Here is a 26955-nt window from a genome sequence, read left to right on the forward strand (position 1 = left end):
ACGTTTAAAGCTGTGTTTTAAAGTAATCTTTTCCCATGTTTTGGATATTTATCTCTTCTTATAAAAACTATTTTAAATTACAGTTGCTGCTTTTGAAATGTTCAAAAATTATTTGACTGTATTTTATCATTGGTTATGCTGTATTTACTTTCATTATGTCTGTTCCGCTGAGGGCTTCGGCTAAAGGGGGACTCGTACACTGAATAACTAAATAAATGTAAATAAATACTGTGCAAGGTGGATCAGCTGAGAACGGACACAGGCAAAGCAATGGACTGACAGTGCACAGCACACACACACACACACACACCTCCCTCTTCCTCATATCTGCCCAACTACACAAATGCACATCTGAAAGAAACCTGCAGATATTTACAAAGCCAGAGTTAACCTCCCCACACACTCACCCAGGGAAGGGCTATAACTCAGTGGTAGAGCCCGTTTTGCCTGCAGAAGTTTTGATTCCCAGCATCTCCAGGTAGGGCTGGAAAAAACCCCGTCTGAAACCCCGGAAAGCCGCTGCTGCCAGTCTGAGTCGACAATACTGGGCTAGATGGACCCAGGGTCTGGCTCCGTAGAAGGCAGCTCCCGATGTTTATGTTTAAATCAACCCCTTATGCAAAATCACAAGGACCAGATTCTAACTTTCTTTTTGGGGGAAAGGATCATAGCTCCGTGGTCCAGTACACGCTTTGCAGGCACAAGGTCCTAGATTCAATCTTCAGCATCTCAAGATAGGGCTAAGAAGGAATCCTGCCTGAAATTCTGGACAGCTGCTGTTGCCAGACAGTGTTGTCAATACTGGGCCAAATGAACAAATGGTCAGGCTCGGTATAAGGCAGATACTCGGTTCCCTGTTTAAAACCATCCCTTTATTTGGAACCATGAGGACTGGAAACTTGCTTTCTCTTTAAGGGAAGGACCATACCGCGCAGAAGGTCCCAGGCTCAATCCCCAGGTAGGACTAGGAAAGAGCTCTTGTCTGACACCCCGGAGAGCTGCTGCTGCCAGTCAGTGTCAACAACGCTAAGGTAGATGGACCCAGGGTCTGACTCAGTACAAGGCAGCTTCTGATGTTCCTAACTCCTCCCTCAAGTCCCATGACCAGAAAGGGCCAGTGCTCAGCCACAAAAAGAGAGGCAGGGATTTGCCACCACGTCCCAGCTTCTGCTTGACGTTCATGCCTGGTGCGCAGCGCGCTGGGAGGATTGTGGCGGAAATCACAACCGTGGCTCAGGAGGCACAGCAGACCCATGTCAAGGGTGCACCAAAAGTGCACACTGGGTCACCTCCCCTTTGGTCTTCAGAGGCCACCTTTCAGTCTCCCAGTTTTGTACCTAAAGCACCAAGCCAGGTGATGCAAAAAGAAGCTTCTCAGAAGAACACTGGAAGAGCCCTGCTGCATCAGGCCAAGGGTCCATCCAGTCCAGCGTTCTGTTCACACAGTGGCCAACCAGCTGTCGACCAAGAAGCCACAGGCAGGACAGGAGGGCAACAACAGCCTCCCGCCCATGTCCCCCGGCAACTGGTGCACATGGGCTCACTGCCTCTGATCCTGGAGGTGGCACAGAGCCATTAGGACCAGGAGCCATCGACAGCCTTCTCCTCCAGGAATTTATCTAAATAAACGGGTGGCCATCACTACATCTTGAGGTAGCGAATTCCATAGTTTAACTCTGCGCTGTGTGAAGAAGTGCACTTTGTCCCTCCTCTCTGGGTTCCTCTTAGCAAGCTAGGATGCTGCCTGTGGGATGGGGCGGGGGGCAGGGCGTGGGCCGCTGGGAGCATTCCTCAGCTCCATCACAGAAGCCTCAAGGTTTAGGTCCTAGGTGCTGCCACGAGCATGCGAGGCCATCGGGACTCATTCCCATACTTCCCTGCCTCTCCAGATGCTGGCGGCATGGTGAACCAGGAGAACTACATTTCCAACGGGCCCCAGACAGCATCTCTGGAGGTTTGCACACATGCTGGCGGCAGCATCTGCAGCAGAGGAGAACCTTTGCCTCTCCCAGGACCCCATTTCCTCAGAGGCCACATGAGTGGTGCTGGAGCCAAAAGTGTGCATCACCACTCATAATTTCACCCCACCCAATATATCCATTCACACATACACGCACACCCCATTCATCAACCATCCATCCATCCATCCATCCATCCTCTCTCTCTCTTACACACACACACACACACACACACCCTAGTGTAATTTGCACTGGGGGGCTCCAACGGGAGGTTCCCCCCCCCCAGTACAAATTGCAAGTGCTGGGGCATGAGGGGAGGTAAAGGGCCTTCGACCCTTTGCCCCTGCTGTGGTCCCGATCCGGATCAGGGCCTCAGCACCTGCAATTTGTTGCTCTTCCCCACTGGCTAGAAAGGAAGAGATGCCCCTCCCTCTGCAGCTGGCATGGAAGGAAGAAAGACAGGGCTGTAGAGGAGGGGTCTCAGAGGCCGGATGGGAATAATCCAAATGCCACATCCTCTGCAATATTTGGCTCGGGGGGCTGTGGGTCACCCTTGAACAAGCAGTCCACCATAAGCAGGGCCGGCCCTACCACGATCAGGAGGTTCCCCGACCCTAATCTAGAGCCATGATAGCTGCTCCAAGCCTCCTTCTCTCTCCACGACATTCTAAGTAAGGAGAAAGGGGGTAACAGGAGGAGACCCAGAGGGGGACAGTGCAATAGGGGGGCTTGATTCACACTGGAGCTAATTCAAGGCCCAGAATATTTTTTGCCAAATCTCTAGAAGGCATTTGACAAAATAACCTGTGTTCCCCCACCCCGCACCCCGAAACATTTTGGGTGCCGACTGGGAGAGTCCACCCATGGACTATGAATAAAAATAACTGTTGATAGCTTCCACAGCTATGCAGTGCATGGGGCCACAGAAGCCAAGTGGAACAGATTCCCAGGACCGTGTTTGCGGAAGCGGTACCGAGACCTCTGGATATACAAAGTGCGAAACAGCACGAGAACGGCCTGGCTGGATCAGAGCAAGACCCTTTTGCCCAGAGTTCTTCACATGTCTCTTCTCTCAGAAACAGTCTTACACCTCAGGCATCGCTTTCATCCAGTGTAAGACACAGCTGTGACCAGGAGTGTTGCTAGCCACTTAAAAGATCCAGGACCACAGCCCACAGGACACACATCTGCGTAAAAACTGTATAGGTTAATTTATATCTACATATGCACATTTAGAAATCATTAGGAGGATTTATTTACATTTCACAGGAAGCAAAGCCAGACGATTAATTTCTCATCCAAATCATCTCAAATAAAATAAATTCTCCAGTTAATTTGCACCCTGCTCCAGATCATGTTAACCTAATGGAAAATGGTTTTTTCCCTCCTAAGCTTCATTGCCATGCAGGGGAAGATTTTTCTTTTTTTGGGGGGGGGGTGTTGCATCATGTGGGGAGGGGAGAGTTTACCCTTCCCTCCCCACTACATCCCCTTGAATATTGCCCCCTGCATTGCAATTAAGCTAAGGAAAAAACCTTCCATTGGCATCAATAGACAGTCAGGGCTCTGGGAAATAGATCTGGGGCTCTATGAAACAGATTGGGGACCCTGGGAAATAGATCTAGGGCCTTGGGAAATAGATTAGGAGCCCTGGGAAATAGATTTGAGGTCAGGGCCCCATGGGCTTGGGCCTAGCAACACCTCTTGCCATGGCCCAGAGAAGATGCTCACATCTTCCACAGGAGTGTTTTTGCAGCCATTTCTCCACCTCCCTCATCAAAAATGCTTTTGTGCCAAGTCAGAAAAGTTCAGGAGGAAGATCTCTCATGAGAGAAGGAGGGAGAGCCTTCAGGTTCAGAGGCACTACCCTTGGCATACCAGGTGCTGGGGAACATTAGCGGGAGGATGTTGTTGTCCTCATGTCCTGCTTGTGGCCATCCCAGAGGCAACTGGTTGGCCACTGTGGAAAACAAGATTCCAGACTAGATGGGGCTTTTGCTGGAGGCATGGATCTCCAAAAGCTGGTTCTGAGCATATCTGGTGGAGCTGCCCAAAGCTTGCAGCTTTTTGGAGCGATGCATGTAATAACATTCCATGGAGGGTACATGTCTTTATACATGGAGCGGGGGGAACCTCTTTCAGCCCGAGGGCTGGATTCCATTTCAGAGAAGCTCTCGGGGACCACAGCCCATTGGGGAGTGGGGCAAAAACACCAAAAATACCAGCATCTCGTAGCTTCAAGCTCTCATTGAAAGTAGCTAAGCCTCGGGAAAGGCATTTCAACCTTTTAGAATGGGGGAAAAAGACCGCACAAAAGTTGGGAAACAACCAAACGACTGGTCTTCAGGGGAAAAGGGGTGGGGCCAGCCCCCCCAAGGACTTGATTCGCCCCCCCAGCCTCTCATTCTGCACCCCTAGTCTATGCTTAGATCCTTTGATGACCCTTTGATTAACAAATTTATTTAGGATGCTAATTTATTTAGGATTGTAGACCTCTTGTTCCTTTTGCTGACTCTTGAATACTGTTTTTAAGCTGTGTTGTTTTATTGTTGGTTTTTTTTTGGTTAAATTGTTTTTAGTTCAAAGTTGTTTTTAGTTATATGTGGTTTGTAAATATTGTCTGTACGCTTTTATGTAAATGGCTTTTATACTTTGCATATTGTATTTTAATGTTTTAGCTTTTATAAACTGCCCATAGAGCTTCGGCTATGAGGAGGTATAGAAATGTAATAAATAAATAAAATAAGAATGCAATCCTATGCATACTTAGAAAGAGAAAAGCCCTGCAACTCCCGGCATTCCCCAGCCAGCCATGGAATTGTAGGACTTTTTTTGGTCTAAACGTGCATAGGATTGTGCCCTCAGAGCCATTTCCTTCAAATCAAAGAGATAACTTGGAACTTAGCAACTACTGAAAGAACTTTGGTAGCTCAAAAGTGGAGAACTGCTCCCATATTGTCTCAGAATGGTTAATGAAAGTTTGTAAAACTTCATAATTGACAAATCTAAGAGAATTCATTAGACTGAGGTAGAGCAAACAAAACTATTTGGAAAATGTAAGACTAGCTGGTTGCCATTCATGTCTTTGATGAAATTAAGGTGCAGTTTTGATACTGATAAGTATGAGAGCTTTTCCTTGCTGTAAATATTATAAACGATGGTTAAATAGATTTATTTAGAGAAGCTGATAATGTTTATAGTGTAGGTGTTAAATTCCTCCTTAGTAGGTGTATACAGTTTCGTTCCTATTACGTTCCGTGTTAATTAGATGTCTAACATGTAATTTATATAGATAGTAGAGCATTAAAAAATTAAGAGCAACAAAAAAGAAATAGGCCTTTGGTCTAATCCAGCATGGCTCGTATGTTATTAATTTCATGGCTAAGCCTGTGTATGGCTTTCAGGCAACTGATTCTGAAGAAAAGACTAAATTGTAGGGCTTATGGACAAATACTTAAACACCCTCACAGCTACGTAGGAAAAGACCCTCTTAAATGCTAGTCTGCTTAGCATTCATTCCAAGCTAGGGATGGGCAAATGAGCAATGTTCGAAACCACTAGGATCCTCTGAATACCGTCTCGCCGTTCATCTTGCACCGGATTCTTTGTCGCAGTTGCAATCGCTGCTCGCTCCGTGCAAACGAGAAAACTCCGCAAATCGAGCAGCGGCCAAATGTGAACTTCGCACAAGTTCCTGCAGGGCTCCCCAAATTTGCGCAATTTTCCTAATTTGTGCAACTTTCCTCCATAGACTGAAGCAGGGCTGATTCAGCCTACAGGGAAATGTGCACAAAATTGAACTGGGAAAGTTGTGCAAATCAAACGCACGCACGTGTCCGGCAATTTGCGAACATTTTCAGCAAACACGTGCGTGCATTTGAGGCTTGCAAAAATGAAATTCTCATACATCCCTATTCCATGCACACATGTGTTCACACCCAGTCTCTTTCAGGATCTGCCTCTCCCTCAGCAGAACCCCACACATTGTAACCTTCCTCTACTGGTTGCTCCCCTTAGAAATGGCCTAGTTGTGAAGTTGGTGGAGCCATGCAAGGCAGAGAGAGGGGAGGGGCTGGAAGAGTGTGGAAGAGGAGGGTAGAGGTAAAAAGGAGGAGGTGGGCAGGGACAGTGTACAACACATAGTGTTAGTTTCAGCCCCTAGAGAGATGCTCTGAAAATAAAAACTGGACACAGAAGCGACATGCCCAAAGCAATCCCAGCAGGCCATGCGGTATGGTGGGCCCGCCAGCGGGACCCCAGGGAAAGGGAACAGGGTACGGAGCAGCTGTTGTGTTCAGGCACCACCTTGATGGGCAAGAGCCCATGGGGCATACCCTTTCAAACCCCCCGAAGGAGAAAAAGGGTCCCCACCCCAAAGTGGGGCAGGGCAGTTATGGTGCCAGGCCCAAATAAAGCCTTCTGCTAACAGGAGCATCCTTAACAGGAGATATTTACGAAAAGAGGGAAATCCTGCCCCCCTTCCCCCACCATGACCTCCGTCCCCAGACCACACCACAACTCCACAGAAAATTGCGGGGGGTGAGAGAGGAGGAGGAATTGGTTTTGTGCCACGCAGGGAGCTGCCTCCGCCTCCTCTGCCTCAGATCGAGGTCGCCCCAATCCTCGTACCCTGGCTGGCTGCCACTTGGCATCCTTCCCTGGGGGGCAGCTGGGGTCACAGCGCAGGTGTAACAGCGCACAGAAGTTGCTTCATGGGATGGTGTTTTCCATGGATTTTGGGGGGTGGGGTGGGAAGGGTAGGGGGAAAAATCAAAACCATAAAAGAACATGTTTTTAACGATTCACCATGTTTGCTGGCTTGTTTGTATTGGTATTTGCAAAGGAAAAAATAAAGGAAGAAAAGACATTTTGCGTACGTGTGTAAGTTTGGGGGAAAAATAGAAAAATGTTTAAGGGGGCACAAAATATGCATCCGTCCCCCCATAAAAGAGGTCAGTTTGGGGCACAGACCTGAGGTCAGGAAGCTCTCCAGTTGTTTGTGGGCTTCTGGCTGTGGTCCTTGGCTGCGAGATCTTTTTTGGATTGCAACCAAACATGAGATAAGGTGCTTCCAGATCTGTGCGGGCTCCAGGTTTGGGAGGGGCCTTGGGCCTCAATGGGCCCCCTCCCTCCCTGCATTTACCTTTCCACCACCATTGTCACCTTCCTCCTCCTCTTTCTCATCATGGCTGCCACTTGCCCGCTTGACAGGCAGAGAGCCAGGGAGCAAATGGCCCATGGCATCTGCTGCGCCTCCTCCTCACCACCACCGTTGTCCGGGCCGGAGCAAGAGGCAGGGGAACAAGCAGGCCGCAATGGCAAAGAGGAGGAGCAAGTCCAGGGGGCTCTTGTCTTGGGGCCCCTCCTGGGCTGTGGGTCCTCATCAAGTGCCTAACCATGCTGACCCTCGATGCCCTGTTCCAGATAGAACTTTTATTGTGCAACTGCCCTGTCCTCATTACTTTCATGGACAGGGTGGGGGTGGTCTGGATGTTGTCTTCTACTTGTAACCTTCCTGCGTTTTCCCAAAGCTTCTTCCATCTTTTTTTCTTACCACAACAAATCCAGTAAGGAGGAAAAGAAGGAACAGCTGAACAAGGTCTTTTGATTGGTGGCGCTAAGACCCCTCCCTCTCGAAGCATCTGGTATCCAACTCCCATCAGCACCAGCCAGCATGGCCAATGGTCAGCACTGATGGGAGTTCTAGTCCAGCAATATCTGGAGGATCTCAAGTTCCTCAGACCTGTCATCTGACCGACTGCATGTGCTATCAAGCAGAACAGGACTTCTATCAAACAAGGCCTTTGGGGGTGCTTCCAGATGAGGCTTTTATCTTGCAATCTGGAAGCACCTAAACGTAGCATTTTATGAGCTGTGGGGTGGGGTGTCCAGACAACACTGACTTCCATTTGTAACCCTCCTGTGCTTCCCCCCCACTTCCTCCATCTTCGTCCTTCCCAGAAAAAAATCTGTGAAGGAGGAAAAGACGCAAAAGCTGCACAATACCTTTTGATTGATAGCGTTATGAGCCCTCTATCTGGAAGCACCCTTTGTGAATGTGCTTTTGTTTGGCTATGATGGCTGGGGCTTCTGGGAATTGCAGTCCAACATATCTGGGGAAGGCTGTGTTAGACTCGCCAGTGTGGGGAGAAGTTAGATCTCCAGATGTTTTGGACTTCAACTCCCAGAAGCCCTCACCAGCATTGCCAATGGTCAGGAATACTGGGGGTTGAAGTCCGAAACATCTGGAGATCTACTTTCTGCCTGCCCTTGTGTTAAGAGTGTGGTACTAGGACTGGGCAGACCTAGAGTAAAATCCAGCCCAAGTCCTATTTAGAGTAGATCCACTGAAATAAATAGGATTTAAGTTAGTCCTTGGGCCAGTCACCATCTCTCAGCCTAACCTATATCAGATGGGTGTTGTGAGGATAAAATGAGGAAGGGGAGAGAACATGTATACCACCTTGAGCTCCTTGGAAGAGAGGCAGTGCGTGCGTGTGTTAGAAGGAATGCATAGATTGCACAAAATCCGTTCCACTTGTGTTTTGCAGAATGTCGGGTCTTTTGTGTCACCGTTCATGTATTGATGGAATCAGTTCTTGTTTCCAAATTTGAGCAAATTCACATTTGCATGAATTCGCTCTTGCACAAAGGCACATTTGTGCAAATGCGCACATGTGAAAATGTGCAAATTCCCCCCAAATCTGCATTTTTACACTTTAGCCTATGGGAGGAAAGTGCATTTTTGGACAGGTTTTTTTATTTTACGTATTTTCCTACAAGGAAACTTGCACAAAATTTTGGGAAAGTTAGAAAAATGTGCTGCAGGTTTGCAGAATCTGCCCGACGGGGGGAAAGTGCTGTGGAATCCGCAGATCGGATTCATGAAAATCCGAACTCATGTGGTTCGTTGCGGATTTCTCTGACATCCCTAGTGTGTAAAAATAATTTTGATTGTGGGCAATTTGTAGCTTGTTCTGGCCACTTGGTAGGCTGGTTAATTATGTGCTACCCTTGGTTTTGAGGTGGCTTCCAAAACCTAAGCTTACACCACAGCTCTTCGAGTGCTTGTGAAATTCATACCAATACATGCTGGTGTCTTTTGGGAAAACATTGTAGCATATATTTGGTTTGTATTTTGTTTTTTAAAAACCTCAGTTCAATAAAAAATCTTGGTGCGTATGTGGGTATGTATGTGCACGCACATCAATGTGCTTTCAAAAATTTTCAAACCAAGAATAATTTTTTTAAAAAAAACCCAATTAACTAATTAAAAGAATAAGAAAGGGAGGGGAAGAGGTAAAACCCACGGCAAACCAAATGATTAGACAATTAGACTGATATCTACCAGGTAATGCAGTTTGTTTACCATAGCGTGTCCAATTCCTGCGTGCTGTATGCATAAAAAAAACACGAAACAACAAAAAAACAAAAACGAGAGGGGGGAGAAGGGATAAACAGAACAAAAAATGACCAACCATGAAAATTCAAGGGAGATATTCTTAAAAAATTTAAAAGGAGAAATAAATTTCCCCAATTCTTGTGACCAGCAAAATGAGAGACACTAAACCACACAACCCTGCTCCCCCCCGCCCCCCGAGAGCACCGGCCTCGCCACCCCCACCCATCCCAAACCCATGGAACTTTCTAGATCTTGGTTAGTAAGGAAAGAACGGAACAAAATGAAAGACTGGAAAAGAAAAAAGAAATATAAACAACCAACATTCCGTGGATGGCACAAAGGTTAGTTCTGGTTTCTCCGGCTGAGAAGTCAAGTCTTCCACACACACCCAGCCCGAACACCTGGCCCCGAGAAGCGTGTTAGTAACACACAACGACAAAAGTTGCCAACGCAATCTCTAACAAGGTGGTTTTGGGGGTGGGAGGGTGAGAGTGCAGGGGGTGGAAGGATGGAGGAACAAAGCGAGGCCGATGTTAGCTGTATTAGTAATTCCAAGGCGGCCAGTTTCGGGGAGGGGAGGGGGATGGGAGGGGGGTGGAACGGGGCGGTGGGCCTGGCAGGGACCATCCCGGCTGTGACATGTGTTTGCAGGGAGGTGGTCGTGGCTGGTGGGAGGCAGCGGCGGCTGCTGAGAAATAAGGCCTGGATCCAAGTGACTTTGGAGAGAGAAAGAGAAAGCACGCAACAGAAAGAGAGCAGCCAGAGAGGCCATATGGGACCAAGAGGGGAGAACAGTGGCTGCTTCTCCACCCCACCCCGTCCTCCCCAGGTCTAAACCCATGGCCAGTTGCTGCTTTTGTGATGAAAAGGGGAGAAGAAACTTGTCAAGGGGGTTAAGCAGAGAGAGCAGGAGCTGTCCAAGAACAAGTTCTGTGAAACCCAAGGGCAGCAAGTGGAGAAAGGCTAGAAACCCCAGCATGCTGCTGATTACCCCATCACCGGGTAGCTCACAGATGTGCCATCAGTTTTTCTTTGGGCAGCTGGGAACATGCTCTCTCTCTCTCTCTCTCTCTCTCACACACACACACACACACACACACACACACAAACTCAAGGGCAGAGATACAGCACTGTGTGTTGGATGAGTGAGAAGCATTCTTCGTATCCCTTTGGCTCCATGGCTCCCTGTCCGATGGAACCCTCTCCCTCCCGCCCTACTCGCCCTAGGTGACCCTGACACTCCCTGACAGCTTGTCAGAGGCGCAGCTCCATCCACAAAGAGACGCCTTCCCATCTCATCCTGGTTTTCTTACGGTGCTTCCAGATGAGGCTTTTTCTTGGGAACCCTCCTGGCCTCGGGCATGGAATTTCACAGGGGCACAGACATGGTTGCCTTGGATTTGTAACCCTCCTGAGTTTTCCTGTCACTCCTTCCCTCTTTTTTCTTACCGCAAAACTCTCCGTTAAGGAGGGAAAGATGGAATAGCTGCACAAGGACTTTGGGTTGGCAGTGCCGGGTCTCCTCCATCTGGAAGCACCGTCAGTCTCCAGATCCACAGCCAGGAACACAAGAGGCCGCCTTATACAGAGCCAGACCCTGGGTCCATCTAGCCCAGTGCTGTCTACATGGACAGGCAGCAGCGACTCCCCAGGGTTTCAAGCAGGAATAATTCTAGCCCTACCTGGAGATGCCAGGAATCAAACGTGGGGACTTTTTACATGCAAAACAGGGGCTCTACCACTGAGCCATGGTGTTTCCACATCTCTCCACATCTCGCTTTCCCTCTTCACCCACAGCCTACGTTGAACCAGGGTTTACCAGGACTTAGCCCCAGGACCTTTTTTCTCCTAGAGCCACACAGCTCCGGAAGATGTGAAGTTATGAAAGATGCCTCTCAACATATCGTAGGGCACCTTTCGCACACTGCCTGAAATAGGTTTGGGGTTGTGGTGTCTCGGATGTTCACACAAGGCCTGAGAGCTTGATGCCTCTGATTTTAACTCAGCTGTACAGCCCCTGCTTTGCATGCAGAAGGTTTCGGGTTCAATCCACAGCTTCTCCAGGAGCAGCTAGGAAAGAAACTCGCCTGAAACCCAGTGTCGCCAATATTGGGCTAGACGGACCAAAGGTCTGACTCAGAGTAAGACAGCTTCCGCTCTTCCTCTATGCCCTAAATTATTGTTTAGCATTGTTAAGCAGAAACTCTGTGTCCTTCAAGCACTATCACACATAATACATGTGCTTGAGTACAGGGGTGCGTGTACACTACACATTTACTTGAAGTAATGCTTTTCATCATTCGATTATTAACAAGTGATTATGTATCTGTGCACCTTTTTTGTTCTTGCATAATACAATTGTTCTTATGGTCCACTGATTTGTACTGTTGGTACCCAAATGATGCACTGCACTCAGGCACACACACATGCACACACACAGAGACACACCCTGTCCCTTGCCATAAGCTCCCCCACCTCGTGCCTCCAAATTCCACACCATCAGTTGAGCAGCTAACCTGCCTCGCGCCCTTCCTGCCCATCTCAGTTCTGCAACTCCACTGTTGGAGGGTGGAACAGTGTGTGTGTATGTGCTGGGGGGAGGGACAGCCCCCCCCCATGATTTGCCCTTAGGATTCACAGAACAAGGCTCCCCTTAGGAATACACCTTCGCCATCACAATTCTCCATTATTCAGCATGCTCTTTGGTCATGGGAAACACCGACACATCCGCCCAGCAAAGTGGCATCCTGTGAAAGCAAACAGTGCAGGGCACAGGGTACCCTGTAGTCCAGACACCAAGCAGAGGAGGGGAAGGGAGGAGGGGTGGGAAACAGCTAACTGGGGGTGGGCAATGTATAGCCCTCTGGATGTTTTGGCCTACAACTCCCATCATAGCCAATGCTGAGGGCTCGTGGGAGTTGTAGGCCAACACATATTATAAACCAGGCCTGTGTTATAAAACAAGCCTGTAAAGCAGCCAAGGCAGGCTCACCCTCCCCCCCCCCCCCGTTGTGAACCAACGTTTATTTGGGGGAACGGGCGGAATCCCTTCTCCCCTTAACCAACTGTAAAGCCACCAAAACAACCTGCAATGCTGAAAACCTTTCGAGCAGGGGTCCTCCGCCTCTTTGGGTCAATGGACACATTTGGGACAGCAGGAGGGCATTGTGGGCACTGTCACAAAATGGCCACCATGGGGGTGGGGCTTGCCTTTTCACGAAAGGGTTGCTGTGCTGGGCATGGCCGGTCACATCGTGCCCGTTTCCCAGAAGGCAAACAGGTGAGATGAAAAGAAAAGGGAACTTGCCCAAGACCCTCAGTACGAGGCAGAGGCGGGGCTCTGAGCTCCCAGACACAAAACCACTCCATTGAACCCAAACAAAGATGGAGCTGGAGGGCAGCCTTTGGCTTCACAGAGTGCCAGCCTGCCAGCTAAAAACATCATCAACGTTTGAAAAATCTTAAGAAATAAAATTGAAAAAGGAAGGGCAGGGAGCCTGTCAGGCGCAAAGAGAGATGCTGAGAGGCACCCACAGGACACCGCCGTGGAGACCCTGGTTTCAAACCCATTCTCTCGATGGTGTCTGGCACAGAGGGGAAATATACGCGCAGCAACCCAACCCCCTCGATGCTCCCTTCTGGCCCCAGTACGAGCATCTTTCCAGAGTCCACCCCCACCCCCACCCCCACACCGGGGACAACACGGGCCGTGGCCGCTCACCTGGCGCAGGTTTCGGGTCACGCGGATGTCGTGCCAGTTGTTGTCGTTGAACTTGCCGTTGACGGGCTCCACCAGCGCCTCGAAGGCCCCCGAGCCCAGGTTGATGACCAGCCAGACGGCGCCGCTCTTGAGCGAAAGGTTGACGTAGTCCGCCGACTTGCCGGTGTGCAGCATCAGGCCGTTGCGCTGCAGGGTGCGGAAGGACAGGGTGATCTCGTCGGTGCTGCTCTGGATGGGGTTGTGCGAGAGGTCGTAGCAGAAGAACTCGTTCCCCTTGAACGTCGCCACGAACTCCTCTTTCCCTGCAGGGGAGAGGCAAGGAGCGGCGAGGGGAAGGGGAGTTGGGGGGGTGGGGAGAGCGAAGGCCGCAGTGAGCGTGACGGGCTTCCCAGAGGTGTACAGGTGAGGTTTTCTGATGCAGAAGTTAAGAAGATGAGAGCAGAAGGGCCCTGCTGGATCAGAGCAAGGGTCCATCCAGTCCAGCTTTCTGTTCCCCAGTAGCCAACCAGCTGCCCACGGGGAACCCACAACAGGACACGAGTGCAACAGCGCCCTCCCACCCACGTTCCCCAGCAACTGGTGTGCACAGGCATCCTGCCTCTGATCCTGGAGGCAGCACAGAGCCATCAGGAGATATAGCCCGCCAAGCCCTCATGCTCTCCTTGGAAGGGTTGAGGGTGTGAGGGATGGACAGACGGTAGGCGCAGGAGGCCCTGACACCTCCTGCCAAGCCCTCGTGCTCACTGCTGGCTGCGGTTGCAGCACAGGCCCTTTCTTTTCCCCTCAGGGTTTTGGGTTTGATGCACTGCTCCTGCAGGTGGCAACAGCATCAACTGTGCTGAGGCGTCCACTCTTCCGAGGCAGAATTTTGAATTTCTTTTGCTGGTGTTTTTGAGCTTGCCTAATCACTGCGAGGTGGCCAAGGGTGCCGAGGGTGCTTCCTAGAATCACAGAATCATAGAATAGTAGGGTTGGAAGGGGCCTACAAGGCCATCGGGTCCAGCCCCCTGCTCAATGCAGGAATCCAAGTCAGAGCATCCCTGACAGTGGCTGTCCAGCCTCGAACGCCTCCAGTGTGGGAGAGCCCACCACCTCCCTAGGGAATTGGTTCCTCTCTGTGTTGCACATCTTTCCACTGCTCTGCAACCTCCCCGGCCACCTGCACTTCCTGAACTGAAAAAGCCCCTTGGAAGGAATTTCCTCACGATGTCTTCCTCATGACAGCTTTAACGTGAAGTGTGGGAAGCCGAGGAGGCTACAGGCTGCTGCAGAGATGACTGTACGATGACAGACACGTCACTCATGCACACTCCTCAGCCACCTCATAAGTAAGGTAAGCACAAGAACCCCAAATCCAACCCATGAGAATTTCTCCGCCTTTGAATTTCTTTCCGAAAGCCATCTCTTTTCTATCCAGCTGAATGAGAATGGTCGAAAAAAAAGTGGGAGAAATTACTGGCACAGCACTAGGACATTAATCTTCTCTCCACCCTGCATCCTATCCTCACAACAACCCTGTGAGGTAGGCTAGGTGAAGAAACAGAGAGACTGGCCTATGCTAACCCAGTAGCACCCATTATGGCTGATGAGGAATTCGAACCTGGGTCTCTTTGAATCCAGTACTCTACCCGGTACACCACTCTCCCATGGTTGTGCATTGGTGCATGTTTTAAAGCAGGGGTGGGGAACCACTTTCTGCCCAGGGCCAAATTCCGTTCCAGAGAAGCCCTTGGGGGCCACATTCCAGTAGTGGGAGGGGCTAAATGCAAAAGGGGCATGGCCAAAATACCAGCAAATTTTGGCTTAAAGCTCTTACTACCACCAGTAACTAAGTTTTTTGAATGGGGAGGGGGCACAAACCTAGGAAACCACCAAACTATCAGCAGTCAGGGGGAAGAGGGTGTGGCCAGGGGGAGGGGTTTGGGACCCTAGGCTTGGAGTCAGTGGAGGCTGGTGGCTCCGATTTTGGTGGGGCTATGCTTCCATTCTGGGTTGCAGTCAGAACCAGCCAGAACTCTAATGGAACTACCCAAGGTGCTGAACCTATTTTGGTGGGAGAATGGAATCACAGCCCCAGTGAAATCCAAGCCACCAGCCCCCACTGCTTGAAGTTTTAAAATAAATAACAGTGGAGGGAAGCCCTGATCTGGACAGGGACCACAGCCCAGGCAAAAAACTAAATCTCCTCTCCTCCCTGCTGTGGTCGTGCAGCAGCTCCCTCCCCTCCAGTATAGGACTAATATTAACTTCCTTTCCAAAAATCCAACAACCCTGTAAATGGCCAGTTGTGTGATTATCGTCACGTCTGTTTTAGTGTTCACAAGTAGCTCCCCATCCTTTCCCCCAAGTGACACAGACATTTAGGAAACAAAACCCCTCGAATCCAGCCACAACCATAATAAAGAACATTAATATTGGATGGCATGCCTTTGAGTTAAGAGTTTTGTGATTCCCCCTCTCCCAAACAAACTTAATTTCACACAAGAGTCAGACTCAAAGGATCAGACATGTCCCTCTCCTACACCCACCGCCCCAGTCCCTAAATCCAGCCAGGCCAACAGCTAAGCATACCATTCAGGATCCCCGTCCCATCCCTCATTTCTAACCACTTGTCTCTCTTTCTAGAGGCCGAGTCAATTCAAACAGCCTGAATCACAACCTGGGGAGAAGGCAAAGCCAGTGACAAAGGTAGGCACGGCCGGGCACCTGCCAAGGGCCCACACCCAAGCGGGGGGCCCTGACAAGAGTCCCCTGGAGTTGCTCCTCCTCTTCCCCATTGCGACCTGCTCACCTGCCTCTTGCTCTGGCCCAGGCAACGGCGGTGGTGGGAACAGGGCTGGCCAAAGAAATGTTGCTGCCTGAGGCAAAAGACAAGATGGACCCCTTGCTCAGTCCATGTACAGAAGCTGACTGAATTGGCCATTGAATCTTACTTCAGTACTGGCGATGGGATAGCGACCTCCATCACAGGCTATGTTCAGGGGGCCCAAGACAGGTTGTCTCTCATACACCGCTCTGTCTTCCCACAGACAGAGACAGCCAGAGAGTTCGTGACAACAGCCAGGGGGCTGCGGGGGCTGCCCCCTGCATCTGCCGCCTGAGGCGGTTGCTTCACTCGGCCTAATGGAAGGGCCGGCCCTGGGTGAGAAGGAGCAGCAGCAGATGCCATGGCCCACTTGCTCCCTGGCTCTCTGCCTGCCAACCAAGCAAGCGGCAGCGACGATGAGGAGGGGCAGGAGCGGCTGGGGACCACAGCGGTGAGAAGGTGGACTTCATGGCGGGAGAGGCTCATGGAGGGGGTCTTCCTCAAGGACCCCTCCAACACCTGGAGCCAGCACTGGTTGAATCCCTAAACACGGGAACTGAAGGAAGGGGAAAGGAACTGGTTCTGCTTGCTGTGACCAGAATGGATATTTCCCTGCTTCCAGACTGAGTGACACTCTCCCCCCCACCCCTGCAGGCCCCAATATACGCACAGATGATACGGCTCTGCACAGCAAAACGTCCCTGTCCATGTGAAACCTGCCAATTAACTTGCCATCCTTTGGCATCTGGGAAACAAATTTTGCTGTCTTTTCCTCTGCTTTCACCCCCACAATCATCATGTCAGTGAAATCCATTTGCTCCTGCAGTCCAGCCAAAGTCCTTTTGGGAAGAAAAAGAGTAAATGGGGGAGAGAGCGTCGGGGGGGGGGATGGGGAGGAGGTAGGGGCTGCAGGCCAAAGTCAATCCAATTTAGGGGGGAGGGGGAAGAGCCAGGTTCTTATCTCATTCTTCAAATTGTTGCTGCATTAAAACATGGCCCAAGCTACAGGCTGCCAGTAGAGGGTTGACGCTGAAACCAGGAAGGACAGCTGGCCCCTCTGGGGGTGTGCATGAAGATGTGGATGCGCACGTGTATAAGCGCATGCAAAGCTACGATGTGCACCCCCAGGGTGGGTGCTCTATCACCTTCCCCGCACATATTTGACAGTTTGCATTTGGAATGGGGTGAGCTTGCCAATGTAACTGCTCTTAATCTTTGCACACTTCACTGGTGGTACGCTTAAGATGTCCAAGTGCTGTATGTTTAGAACTGGGAGCCCCAGGTTAGGTTCCTGCCTCAAGCACAGGTTCATATCACAGGGCAGTTTGCTCAGCCTTGATCTTTGCTCCTTGTTTGCAAAAAGGAATTCATAATGACCTACCTCGCAGGGTTGTTGTGAGCAACCAGGCCAAATTAGAGACAGCAAAGCAGTCTGCACACTAGAAGTGCTACAGATTTTTCTCAATACTGTGGCTTTATTTACTCACTCAGAGGTGTATCCAAATGTTATGGCACTCCATCCTGACCCGGAATGCTGGATTGGTACAATTTAATTGAATTTAATTCGTACTAAATAATGCTATTATTTATTATTTATACAGCATCATGCTTTTCAGAGTTACATAAGCAAAAAAGAAAAGAACCCAGACAGCCTCTCCTTCAAAGGAGCTTGCAGTCTAAAAAAAAGCACCGTCTGGCCTACTGCAGAGTATGGGGAAGGAGGGAGAAAGAGTAAAAAAATGTGGAGCTGAGCAAATACAAATTTGCCCCAATACGTAGTCTAATCTATAGTCTAAAGCACCCTACTTAGTAGGGAAAAAAACCCTTAAAATAGGACATTTGTACATCACACATCCAGAACAGGGGATTCAGAGCATACCCAGGAATGATTAAAGTCCTTCCATAATATTTGGTACACTGGTAGTTCAAGAGAAGGATGTCTGTCACTGGGAAATCTGGTACTTCTTTGACTCCACGGAGTTCTGCGACTTGTACGACTCAATTTGTGTTTGCGAGCCAAGCTGCAAGCTTTCCCCCAAACTTTTTTTGTGCATTTTTTCGCAGCGTCTACCATTTGCACACATTTCTGAGCAATTTGCATACCTTTGTCTCTAATCTGCACAAATTCAGCCATAATTTGTGCAAATTATTAATTTTGTGTGAATTGCGGGGAAAATGTGTACAATGCCTGGAAAACCCACGAACTGGCCCAACTCGCTGCAGACCGAGTTGGGCGCTGTAGCGTGAACTGGAACAAAGTCCCGGGAGACAAATCTAGGAAAACTCATCAAACTCCACCCCGCAACCGAATTTCTCCGACATCCCTTGTTCAAGGTACCCCAATTACTAGAAAAGTTATTCAAATGGGAACTTCAGTGTTGACAATTCTTTTTAATGCCAAATGAAAATGTTCCTGCTTGCCCCAGTGTTTTGAGGAGGAGGCTGAAATCCACATTTAATGCTGAATTTAATTCAATCTAAATTGATGTTAGATTGATTGGCTCTTTCTTTTATTCGATGTTTTTTGATGGTTTCGTTATACCATATTTGTTTTATAATTTTAGGTACACTGCCCTGGGATCACCTTTGGTGTTGAAGGAGAGGTACAGACATTAAAAAACAACATAAATAATAAATAAAAGAAACCCTAGTGAAAGGTCACTTTGACACAAACAGGACTCCACAAAAGCCCTCACTTTCCAAGTCATGGGAAGTAATAATTCCATTTTACTCTTCACTAGCCTGACCTCTTCAGGAGAATACTGTGTCCAGTTCTCGGAGCCAAATTCTTAAAACGTTCTAGATGGATTGGACCAGATTCAGAGGAGGTCAGAGAAGACGGCCAGTGGTATAGAAAACAAGATCTATGTGAAAAGGTAGAAAGATCTGGGTATGTTTAGCCTAGAGAAGAGAAGGCTGAGAGGGGACGCAACAGCGCTCTTCAAATCCCTGAAGGGCTGTCACATCAAAGAGGGCAAAAACCTGTTCTCTGCTGCCCCAGAGGGCAGGAGTAGATCTAATGTGGGTCTCCAACCTCTTTTGGCTCCCACCAAGCTCCCTGCCCTTCCTGATTTTCTCTTTATTTCTTAAGATTTTGTGTATGTTTTTTTTAAAAAAATGAAACACAATAAAAAAAATTAGAAAAACTGTATTAGGAATGGGTGAGGCACCCCATGGCAGCCATTTTGTAAAAGCACTCACGACGCTCTCAAAATCCCATATGTGCCCCCCCAAATTTGGAGACCCCTGATCAAATGGGATTAGGTTACAGCAGGGTAGATTTTGGCTGAACCGTGGGAGAAATTTCTCAGTGGTAACAGCAGTTTGGCAAAGGAGCCAACAACCTAGAGGGGTGGTGGGCTCTCCCTCACTGGAGGTCTTCAAGAAGAGCATGGCAAACCGTATGTTGGGGATCCTCTAACTCTGCATTCCGCACCCCCCTGCTCTGCGATTCACAGAGGACGATATGGTGAGAGCTCCCGGAGAGAGGCCCTTCCTTTCTCTCTAACAGAAATGATTTAGGGCACAGTCCTAGGCATGTTTCGGCAGAAAAAGGTCCTACGATTCCCAGCATTCCCAAGCCAGCCAGCTTAACGTGCTGTTTTAACATGCACAGGATTGCACCTTTAGCCAATTGCTTGCATGATGAGCACAAACAGCGTGTTCAAGGGAAAGGGGTGTGGCCAGTGGAAGGAGGCATGGCCAACTGAGGAACTTTGTTCTTCAGGTATTGTCTCCGGTAGGCCTGGAGAACCTGGTGTGGTCACAGAGAGGTGCCCTTCTACCAGTGGTGTAGTGGTCAGTTTGGAAGTGCAGGCACTCATCATGACAGTCTCCATAGCCACGCCCCCAAGGACAGCCCCAAATTGCTGTGTTAGTCCATAACAGCAAACCAGTTCTAGCAGTTTTCACCTCCACCAGGAGCTGGGCTTTCATGAAGCTATTGGGTCTGAATTGCCCATTCAAGACCAAGCCACCCCAAAAGACTTTGCATTACAACAAGGAACAATATATTGTCGCTGGGAAACTTCACTCCCCCCACAACTACTGTGAGGATTGCAGCTAAGCTCAGAAGGAACAGGGAAGCCCAAGGGGTATGGCAGGTCATGTCAGTGTCAGACATCAGAGGAGCACAAATCTGAACGGTGTGGCAATGCAGAAAGTACTTCTAAAAGGAAGGCCATCTTCACACAGAGTTGACACAGCGCAGAGTTAAACTATGGAATTTGCTACCACAAGAAGTAGTGATGGCCACCCATTTGGATGGCTTTAAAAGGGGGTTGGACAAATTCCTGGAGGAGAAGGCTATCAGTGGCTACTAGCCCTGATGGCAATGTGCTACCTCCAGTACCAGAGGCAGTGAGCCTATGTACACAAGCCGCTGGGGGACATGGGTGGGAGGGTGCTGTTGTGCTCATGCCCTGCCTGTGGGTTTCCCGTGGGTGGCTGGTTGGCCGCTGCGTGAACAGAATGCTGGACTAGATGGACCCTCGGTCTGATCCAGCAGGGCTTTCCTGATGTTCCAATGTTCTTCTGCTCTGACTTGCATTTGGGATGGTGTGTGTGTGCATGCGGGGGGGGGGGGGGAGAGACAGGCCAATGGTTTTATTTTTGCTAATTGGAGCTCGCGGATATTCCAGATGCAAAACAGTGCCGAGGGGGGCGGGGTGGAGGCAGCAGCATGCAGCTGAGCTGGATTTGAAGTTTTCCACTTCCGCTCTTCAGTCCCCTCACTGTTCAGGCTAGCTTCCAGCAGTCTGCAACACTGAAATGGAAAGTGTTCATGCAGTCTGAAAGGGCCATCACCCTTTGCACGGCCGTTTGGCTCGGCATTCTTTTATCGGTTTATTAAAACGATGTCTGAACCGCCATTTCTCCTTGCAGACAGTAGGATGGTGCACGCGAATATAATGAACGTTATCATACGATCAGGGCCGGCTCCAGGTTTTCCAGGGTCCTTGGGCAAGACGCCCTCTGTGGGGCCCCTCCCTCAGTGGGTCCGCCTTCTCCCCGCCATGGTCCCCAGCTGCTCTCGCTCCTCCTCCTCTTCCTCATCATGGCTGGTGCTTGCTTGCTTGAGAGGCAGAGAGAGACAGGGAGCAAGGAGGCTGTGGCATCTCCCGCTCCTCCTCCTCACCACCACCGTTGTCTGGGCCAGAGAGAGAGGCACGTGATCAAGCAGGCTGCAAGGGGGAAGAGGAGGAGCAAGTCCAGGGGGCTGTTGTCAGTGGGCCCCTGCTGGGGTGTGGGCCCTTGGCAAGTGCCCAAACATGCCTACCTTGACGCCAGCCCTGCATACAATATACAATAAAACCAATAAGACAACATCATCACCGTAAGACCGGAAAGAGCAGTAAATACAGCAAACAGGACAGATCTTATCAACCAGTTCAAATGCCCGGTGCTGAGAAGGCTGCGATGTCCATGGGTGGGTGTGCGACAACAAGGAAGGCAGCTCTTGTGTGAGGTACTTGGACAAGACTCTATCCTGGTGGTCTTATGACCCGGGCAGGCTGATACAGGGAGAGGCTTCAGATATTCAGTCCTAGGTTGTTTAGGGCTTTCAAGGTCAGCACCAGTACCTTGGAAGCCCTAAACAGCCTAGGAAGCAAACAGCTTGGAAGCAAACAGGCAGCCAATGCAGCTCCTACCTGAACGGTGCAAGGCGGTTCCACCTGGCCATACTGGTTCCAAATCTGGCAGCCGCATTCTGCATTAGCCGAAGCTTTCGAGTCATTAGGTTGCAGCCACGATATGGTGATCATTTTTGAAGTTAGAGAGCTTTCCATGACAGGGTGTACATGCAGGGACATCAGCAGCAGTACCTAACACCCCCAAACTTTTCTGGTCAGAGGGCACATTTGGAATTTTGAGAAAGTGTCATGGGCACTCTCACAAAATGGCTGCCACCGGGGATGCTGCCCATTCTGAAAATGGCTGCCATGTTGGGCATGACCAGTCAAAAAACACTCGTTCCCTAGAAGTCAAACTGGTGAGGCTATAATGAAGGAACTTGGCCAAAAACCTAAGGACAAGGCAGAGGGGAGGTGTGAGGTGCAAAACTCAAAGCCACACTTCTGAGCTCAAAGTTTCCTCTGCAACACCCATTTCACAGAAGACAAGCTGATGTGGCTCAGAGATAAATAACTTGGCTATGAAACTTGTGCACATGGCAGAGGTGGGATCTGAGTCCCGAGTACCAAAACACATATTTGTTCCTGCAAAGCACAACAAAATACCCATTTCACAGAAGGCAAACTGGTGATGCTCAGAGAAGGACACACACACACACAAACCAGGCAAAACATACATTATGCCAAAACCAACCAACTAACCAACCAAGTAACACACAAGCCCCAGACACAAAGAACAGGCAAACACCACTCTTGCCTTCCACCCCTCTAGCCATCCTACCACCCCGAGAGCATCTCTTTCCTTTTTTTCTGGGGTGCAGAGGCATCCTTGGACCTTGAGATGGTGCTAGATGGTGCAGCACTTTGCCTTGCACCCGGCCAGCCTCCAAGTCCATTTTTTAATTTTTTTTTTTTTAAATCAGGAGGGGCAGGGAGCCCAGAAAGGTGCCCATTGGGCACATTAGTATCCATGGGCACCCAGTTGGAGACCTCAAACATAACCTAATGCCCACTTTATTATGACCAGTGCAATCCTATGCAGTTATCTTGGAGAAAGGGTTGGACTAGATGTCCTCCAAGATCCCTTCTCATCCCCTTCTCTCTCTCCTGCCTAGTCTCTCTCTCCCTTCTTTGCTTTTACTCTCTCTCCCCTTCTCTCTGCTTCCTATTCTCTCCCCCCTTTCTTTCACTGCCTCACTCCCCTTCTCTTTCTCTCCTCCTTGTTCCCTGTCTCTCTTGCTCTCCCTTTATCTCCCTCCCCTTTTCTCCCCCCCACTTTTCTTTCATCCACTCTCCACTTTTCTCTCTCTCACTCTCTATATCTCCCCCTCTCTCCTCCCTCTCATCTTCTCTCTCTCCTTCCTATGCTCTCTCTCTCCCTCTTTTCTTTCACTTCTCTCTCTCTCTCTCTCTGTTTTTATTCTTGCATTGCCATTTCAAAGTCTTTTGCTGCCCTCATACCTGAATAGCATAACATGGGCTCATGGAAAATAACCCAAGAGTTTCCAGGGGTAGGGTTTTCTTTTCTTTTTAAATGTCTTTAACATTACAACATTTCTGTCTTACTGGATATAAACATGACCACGTTTAGTGGTGTGGCAGAGCCGGGGCTCACAGGAACGCAGCCCTGGCAGTTCTTCATTAGCAGGGACGCTGATGTCATCTGCCACCCCCCTTAGACTTCCCAGTTCCCTCTGATCTTCGCTGCAGTCCTTAGCTGCAATGGGAGGAAATGTATATTCCCAGCAACAGTATATTGTTTGCTGTCTTAATGCAAAGTATTTCGGGGTGGTTTGGTCTTTAATGGACAATTCAAACCCATTCACTTTACCAAAGACCTGCTCCTGGTGGAGCTGAAAACTGCTAGAACCGGTTTGATATGGCCTGCCTGAATTTTTGGGCTCTCTTTTGGGGTGTGGCTATGGGGCGTGTCATGACGAGCATTTGTGCTTCCAAATTTACCACTACAGCACGGACTCTGCTGTGGCACAGTGAACGACGCTTTGCAGAGTGAAAATGCTCCCTGTAGGATCCTTCAGGGACCCAGGAAAATGCACATATAACAAAAGTGACCTAAGCAGAGAGCAGTTTTATTACAACAACCTTAGTATCAAACAAGTACTTAAACTGAAGCCTGCCAGAATATTTTATGGCTTCTTCCACAGGCCTAGCTTGTGGAGGGAGAGAGAGAGGGACGGAGAGGGAGAGAGTCAGAGTCCTAAATAAAACCTGGGTCAGAAATGCTAGAAGGAAAACATGAAGAAGATTTCTACATGACAAATTGCAGAGCAGTAGAATTCAGTGCTACAGAATAGCTTTCCCACCTGGTGGTCTCCAGATGTGCTGCGCTGGCTGGGAATTATGGGAGTTGAGGTTCAACACTTCTGGAGGGCACCAGGTGGGGAATAAATGAAATAACAGAAGTTGTCCCTTCTTGTTCCTTTAAAACCCTGATTAAGAAAGGGGAGACTGAATTTGAATTTATAAAGGCTTTATAGGCAAGCCCGAGGCTTTCCACCCTCGCCCTAAGCCATGGGTCCCCAATCTTTTTGGATCTGTGGGCACACTGGGGAATTTGAGACACCGCTGTGGGCACCACCACAAGATGTCTAATCAGTGGATTGCCACTTTGGCGTTGACCTGGTGCATCTATAGATCTTAGGCTGCGTCTTACTCAGCAAAAATGTTTACTTCATGTCTCTTGGACACCGCGACATCTCTTTAATAAGGGATTGTCTAATTCAGCTAATTGCCAGCGATGCAATGCTCCTAATGCTTCTTTTAAAGATATGTTTTGGTGATGTCCAGTAGTTGCTTCTTTTAGCGGGGAGGTTATTACACAGATAAATTTTGTACCGGAACAGTCTTTAATATTCACTGATGTACACGCTCTTTTAAATGATTTCTCGGCTTCATGGAAATTAACAAACGAGCAGCGTAATGGATTCTCTGCACCCTTTTGATAGCTAAAAGACTGATATGACAACATGGGAAGGATAAACACTCATCCACTATAACGCAATGGACTGAGGACCTTACAATGCTTTCAATGTTTGAACAGGTGGCATATAGATGCCACCTTTGAATGGATTCTTATCTGGATATTTGGTCCACTTTTGCTGAAGCCTATGAAGAACTGCTAGAAAGTTGTATCAATTTCATACAAATCCATACATTAATATTTAAAAAATGGGGGAATTTTTCAAAATTATTTTTTTTAGGCGCCCGCAGGCACCACTTTGGGGACTCATTCATGGGTGCCATTGGAGGTGCCCGTGGGAGCAGCATAGGAGAACCCTGCCCTAAGCTGTTTAGAGCGTTAAAGTTTAACACCAATACCTTGCATTGAGCCTGGAAAACAACTGGTAACCTGTGAAGATCTTTCAATACTGGTTTGATGCAATCACAATACGACTGATTTTGAAAAAGAGGCGCGTCAGGGAAGATCAAACTGCCCCCATAGTCATATGTGGCAGCCCTGAAGCTCTGCTCTTTACTCCACACTGTCTGGGGTTATGGCTGTTTTATGGGGAGAGGAAGGCATGTGGGCTATTTCCAGAGGCACTCCCTTCTTTAGGCGTAGTTCCAGGGTAGGGCTCAAACACGCCGCTTATGACCCATAGAACCCCTTTGGTTCTATGCTGCAGCTGCCTTCAATGCTCAGCAGTAACACCCACCGAAGAAATTTTGCTGCCTGAGGCAAAAGACAAGATGGGCCCCTTGCCCAGTCCATGTACAGAAGCTGACTGAATTGGCCATTGAATCTTACTTCAACACTGGCGATGGGATAGCGACCTCCATCACAGGCTATGTTCAAGGGGGTCCGAGAGAGGATGTCTCTCATGCACCGCTGTGTCTCCCCACAGACAGGGACAGCCAGAAAAACAGCCAGGGGGCTGTGGCTGCCCCCCCACACACACACACATCCACCACCTGAGACAGCTGCTTCGGTCTGCCTAAAGGAAGGGCCTGCCCTGTCCACGGTGGAGTTGGCCATCTGGATGCCCCTTGCAAGGAAGCGAGCCATTGGCAGAGGGTTTCTGCCTAGTGGCAGCTGGTGCTTATTGGGACTGTTGGGGTGCAGAGCAAGTACTGATAGGCTTGAGCCAGCAGTTCACGGGTATCCACAGCAGCAACCCATTTTACGGAAAAGGGAAACTGAGGCTGATTAAATTTGAGATCATGCAAGCAAAGCAGAGGATGGGGCGGGGGAGCGCTCCGCTCCACATAGCCCTCCACATGGGGTGAGGGAGCACTCCATACAGCAACACAGAAGCACTCCTTTGGAGCCAGACTGTTTTGTTCCAGGAACAACCCCCATTACACAGAGAAGAGAAGAAAAGGCAAGTCACTCCAAGATCATTAGTGCAAACACTGCAAAGTGGGGGCCCCCTTTTTTTTTACACACCCACACACTATTTTATACTCTCTTTTCATCTCTCTCTTACTCTCCCCTTTTAAGCGCATGCTGCCCAATCCAGATCGGCACTGCCCCACCCACACGAACCAACACGCCACCCCTGATCCTGCCACCCTGGTGCATCAGAAGAGGAAGCTCTCCCTGCCTGGCATTCAGATAGAATTTCCTTCCTTCTCTCCGCCCCACCCCGAGCTTCAAAACTGCTGGGTCAGTGCTGGGAGTGGGGGGAGGTCTGTCCTGGCGTGAGATAAATTGTCCCCAGGTCTGTTCCAGCACGGCTGGAGTTGGGAATGCTATTAATTCACTGCTAACCCGAGGCCCTCTCTCCAGCTGGCTCCCAACCAACCAGCCTTGCGCTACCGTAAGCAGTTTTCTCTTCCCCAGCTCAGTGACCTTGGGCGGCAGCCATCCCTCCAAATCCCATCCGTGCCCCGAAGACTGACCTTCCTGGCTACGTTTTTATAAAACACACATGTGCGCACGCAACCAGGGCGGCTGCAGGAGGAAAATGGCGCACGAGAGAAAATGGCAAGGAGGAAAAGGAAAGGTGGGGTGGAAGGCCGCAGATGTGTGAAGCTGAATGGATGGAAAAGGCCATGTGCTGGACCAGGACAGTGCGGTTCAAGAGGTATATCTCCGGCTCTCCTGCAATGGGGCACCAGATGCTGGCCTGTGATGCTGTAGTGAATTTTTAAGAGCAGGTGCTTATCTTGAAAGTCCTCCAGGTTTTTGAGGGCCATTGGGCAAGGCACCCACCATGCGCCCCCTCCCTCAGTGGGTCACCTTCTCCCTCCCATGGTCCCCAGCTGCTCCTCCTCTTCCTCATCACGGCCGCCACTTGCTTGCTTGACCGGCAGAGAGCCGTTGAGCAAGCAGGCTGCGGCATCTGCTGCTCCTCTTCTCACCACCACAATTGCCTGGGCCGGAGTGAGAGGGAGGCAAAAAAAGCTGGTTGCATTGGCGAAGAAGAGGAGCAACTCCAGGGGGCTCTTGTCAGGGGGCCCCTGCTGCGGTG

General features: G+C 49.6%; 1 protein-coding gene across 1 annotated transcript in view; it reads right to left on the reverse strand.

The window, feature by feature from the left end:
* NRXN2 (neurexin 2) overlaps positions 1 to 26955 on the reverse strand; it is a 426193-nt gene that overhangs the window by 262890 nt on the left and 136348 nt on the right. Inside the window, exons 4-5 of the mRNA XM_084824057.1 lie at positions 13082 to 13383; positions 9307 to 9351 (exon numbers count right to left, since the gene is read on the reverse strand). Coding sequence (XP_084680183.1) covers positions 9307 to 9351; positions 13082 to 13383 — 347 coding nt within the window. The remainder of the gene's footprint in view (positions 1 to 9306; positions 9352 to 13081; positions 13384 to 26955) is intronic.

Source organism: Heloderma suspectum, chromosome 17, assembly GCF_057233095.1.
Source record: "Heloderma suspectum isolate Gila_16-S chromosome 17, 16-S_ref, whole genome shotgun sequence".
Taxonomy (NCBI): Eukaryota; Metazoa; Chordata; class Lepidosauria; order Squamata; family Helodermatidae; genus Heloderma; species Heloderma suspectum.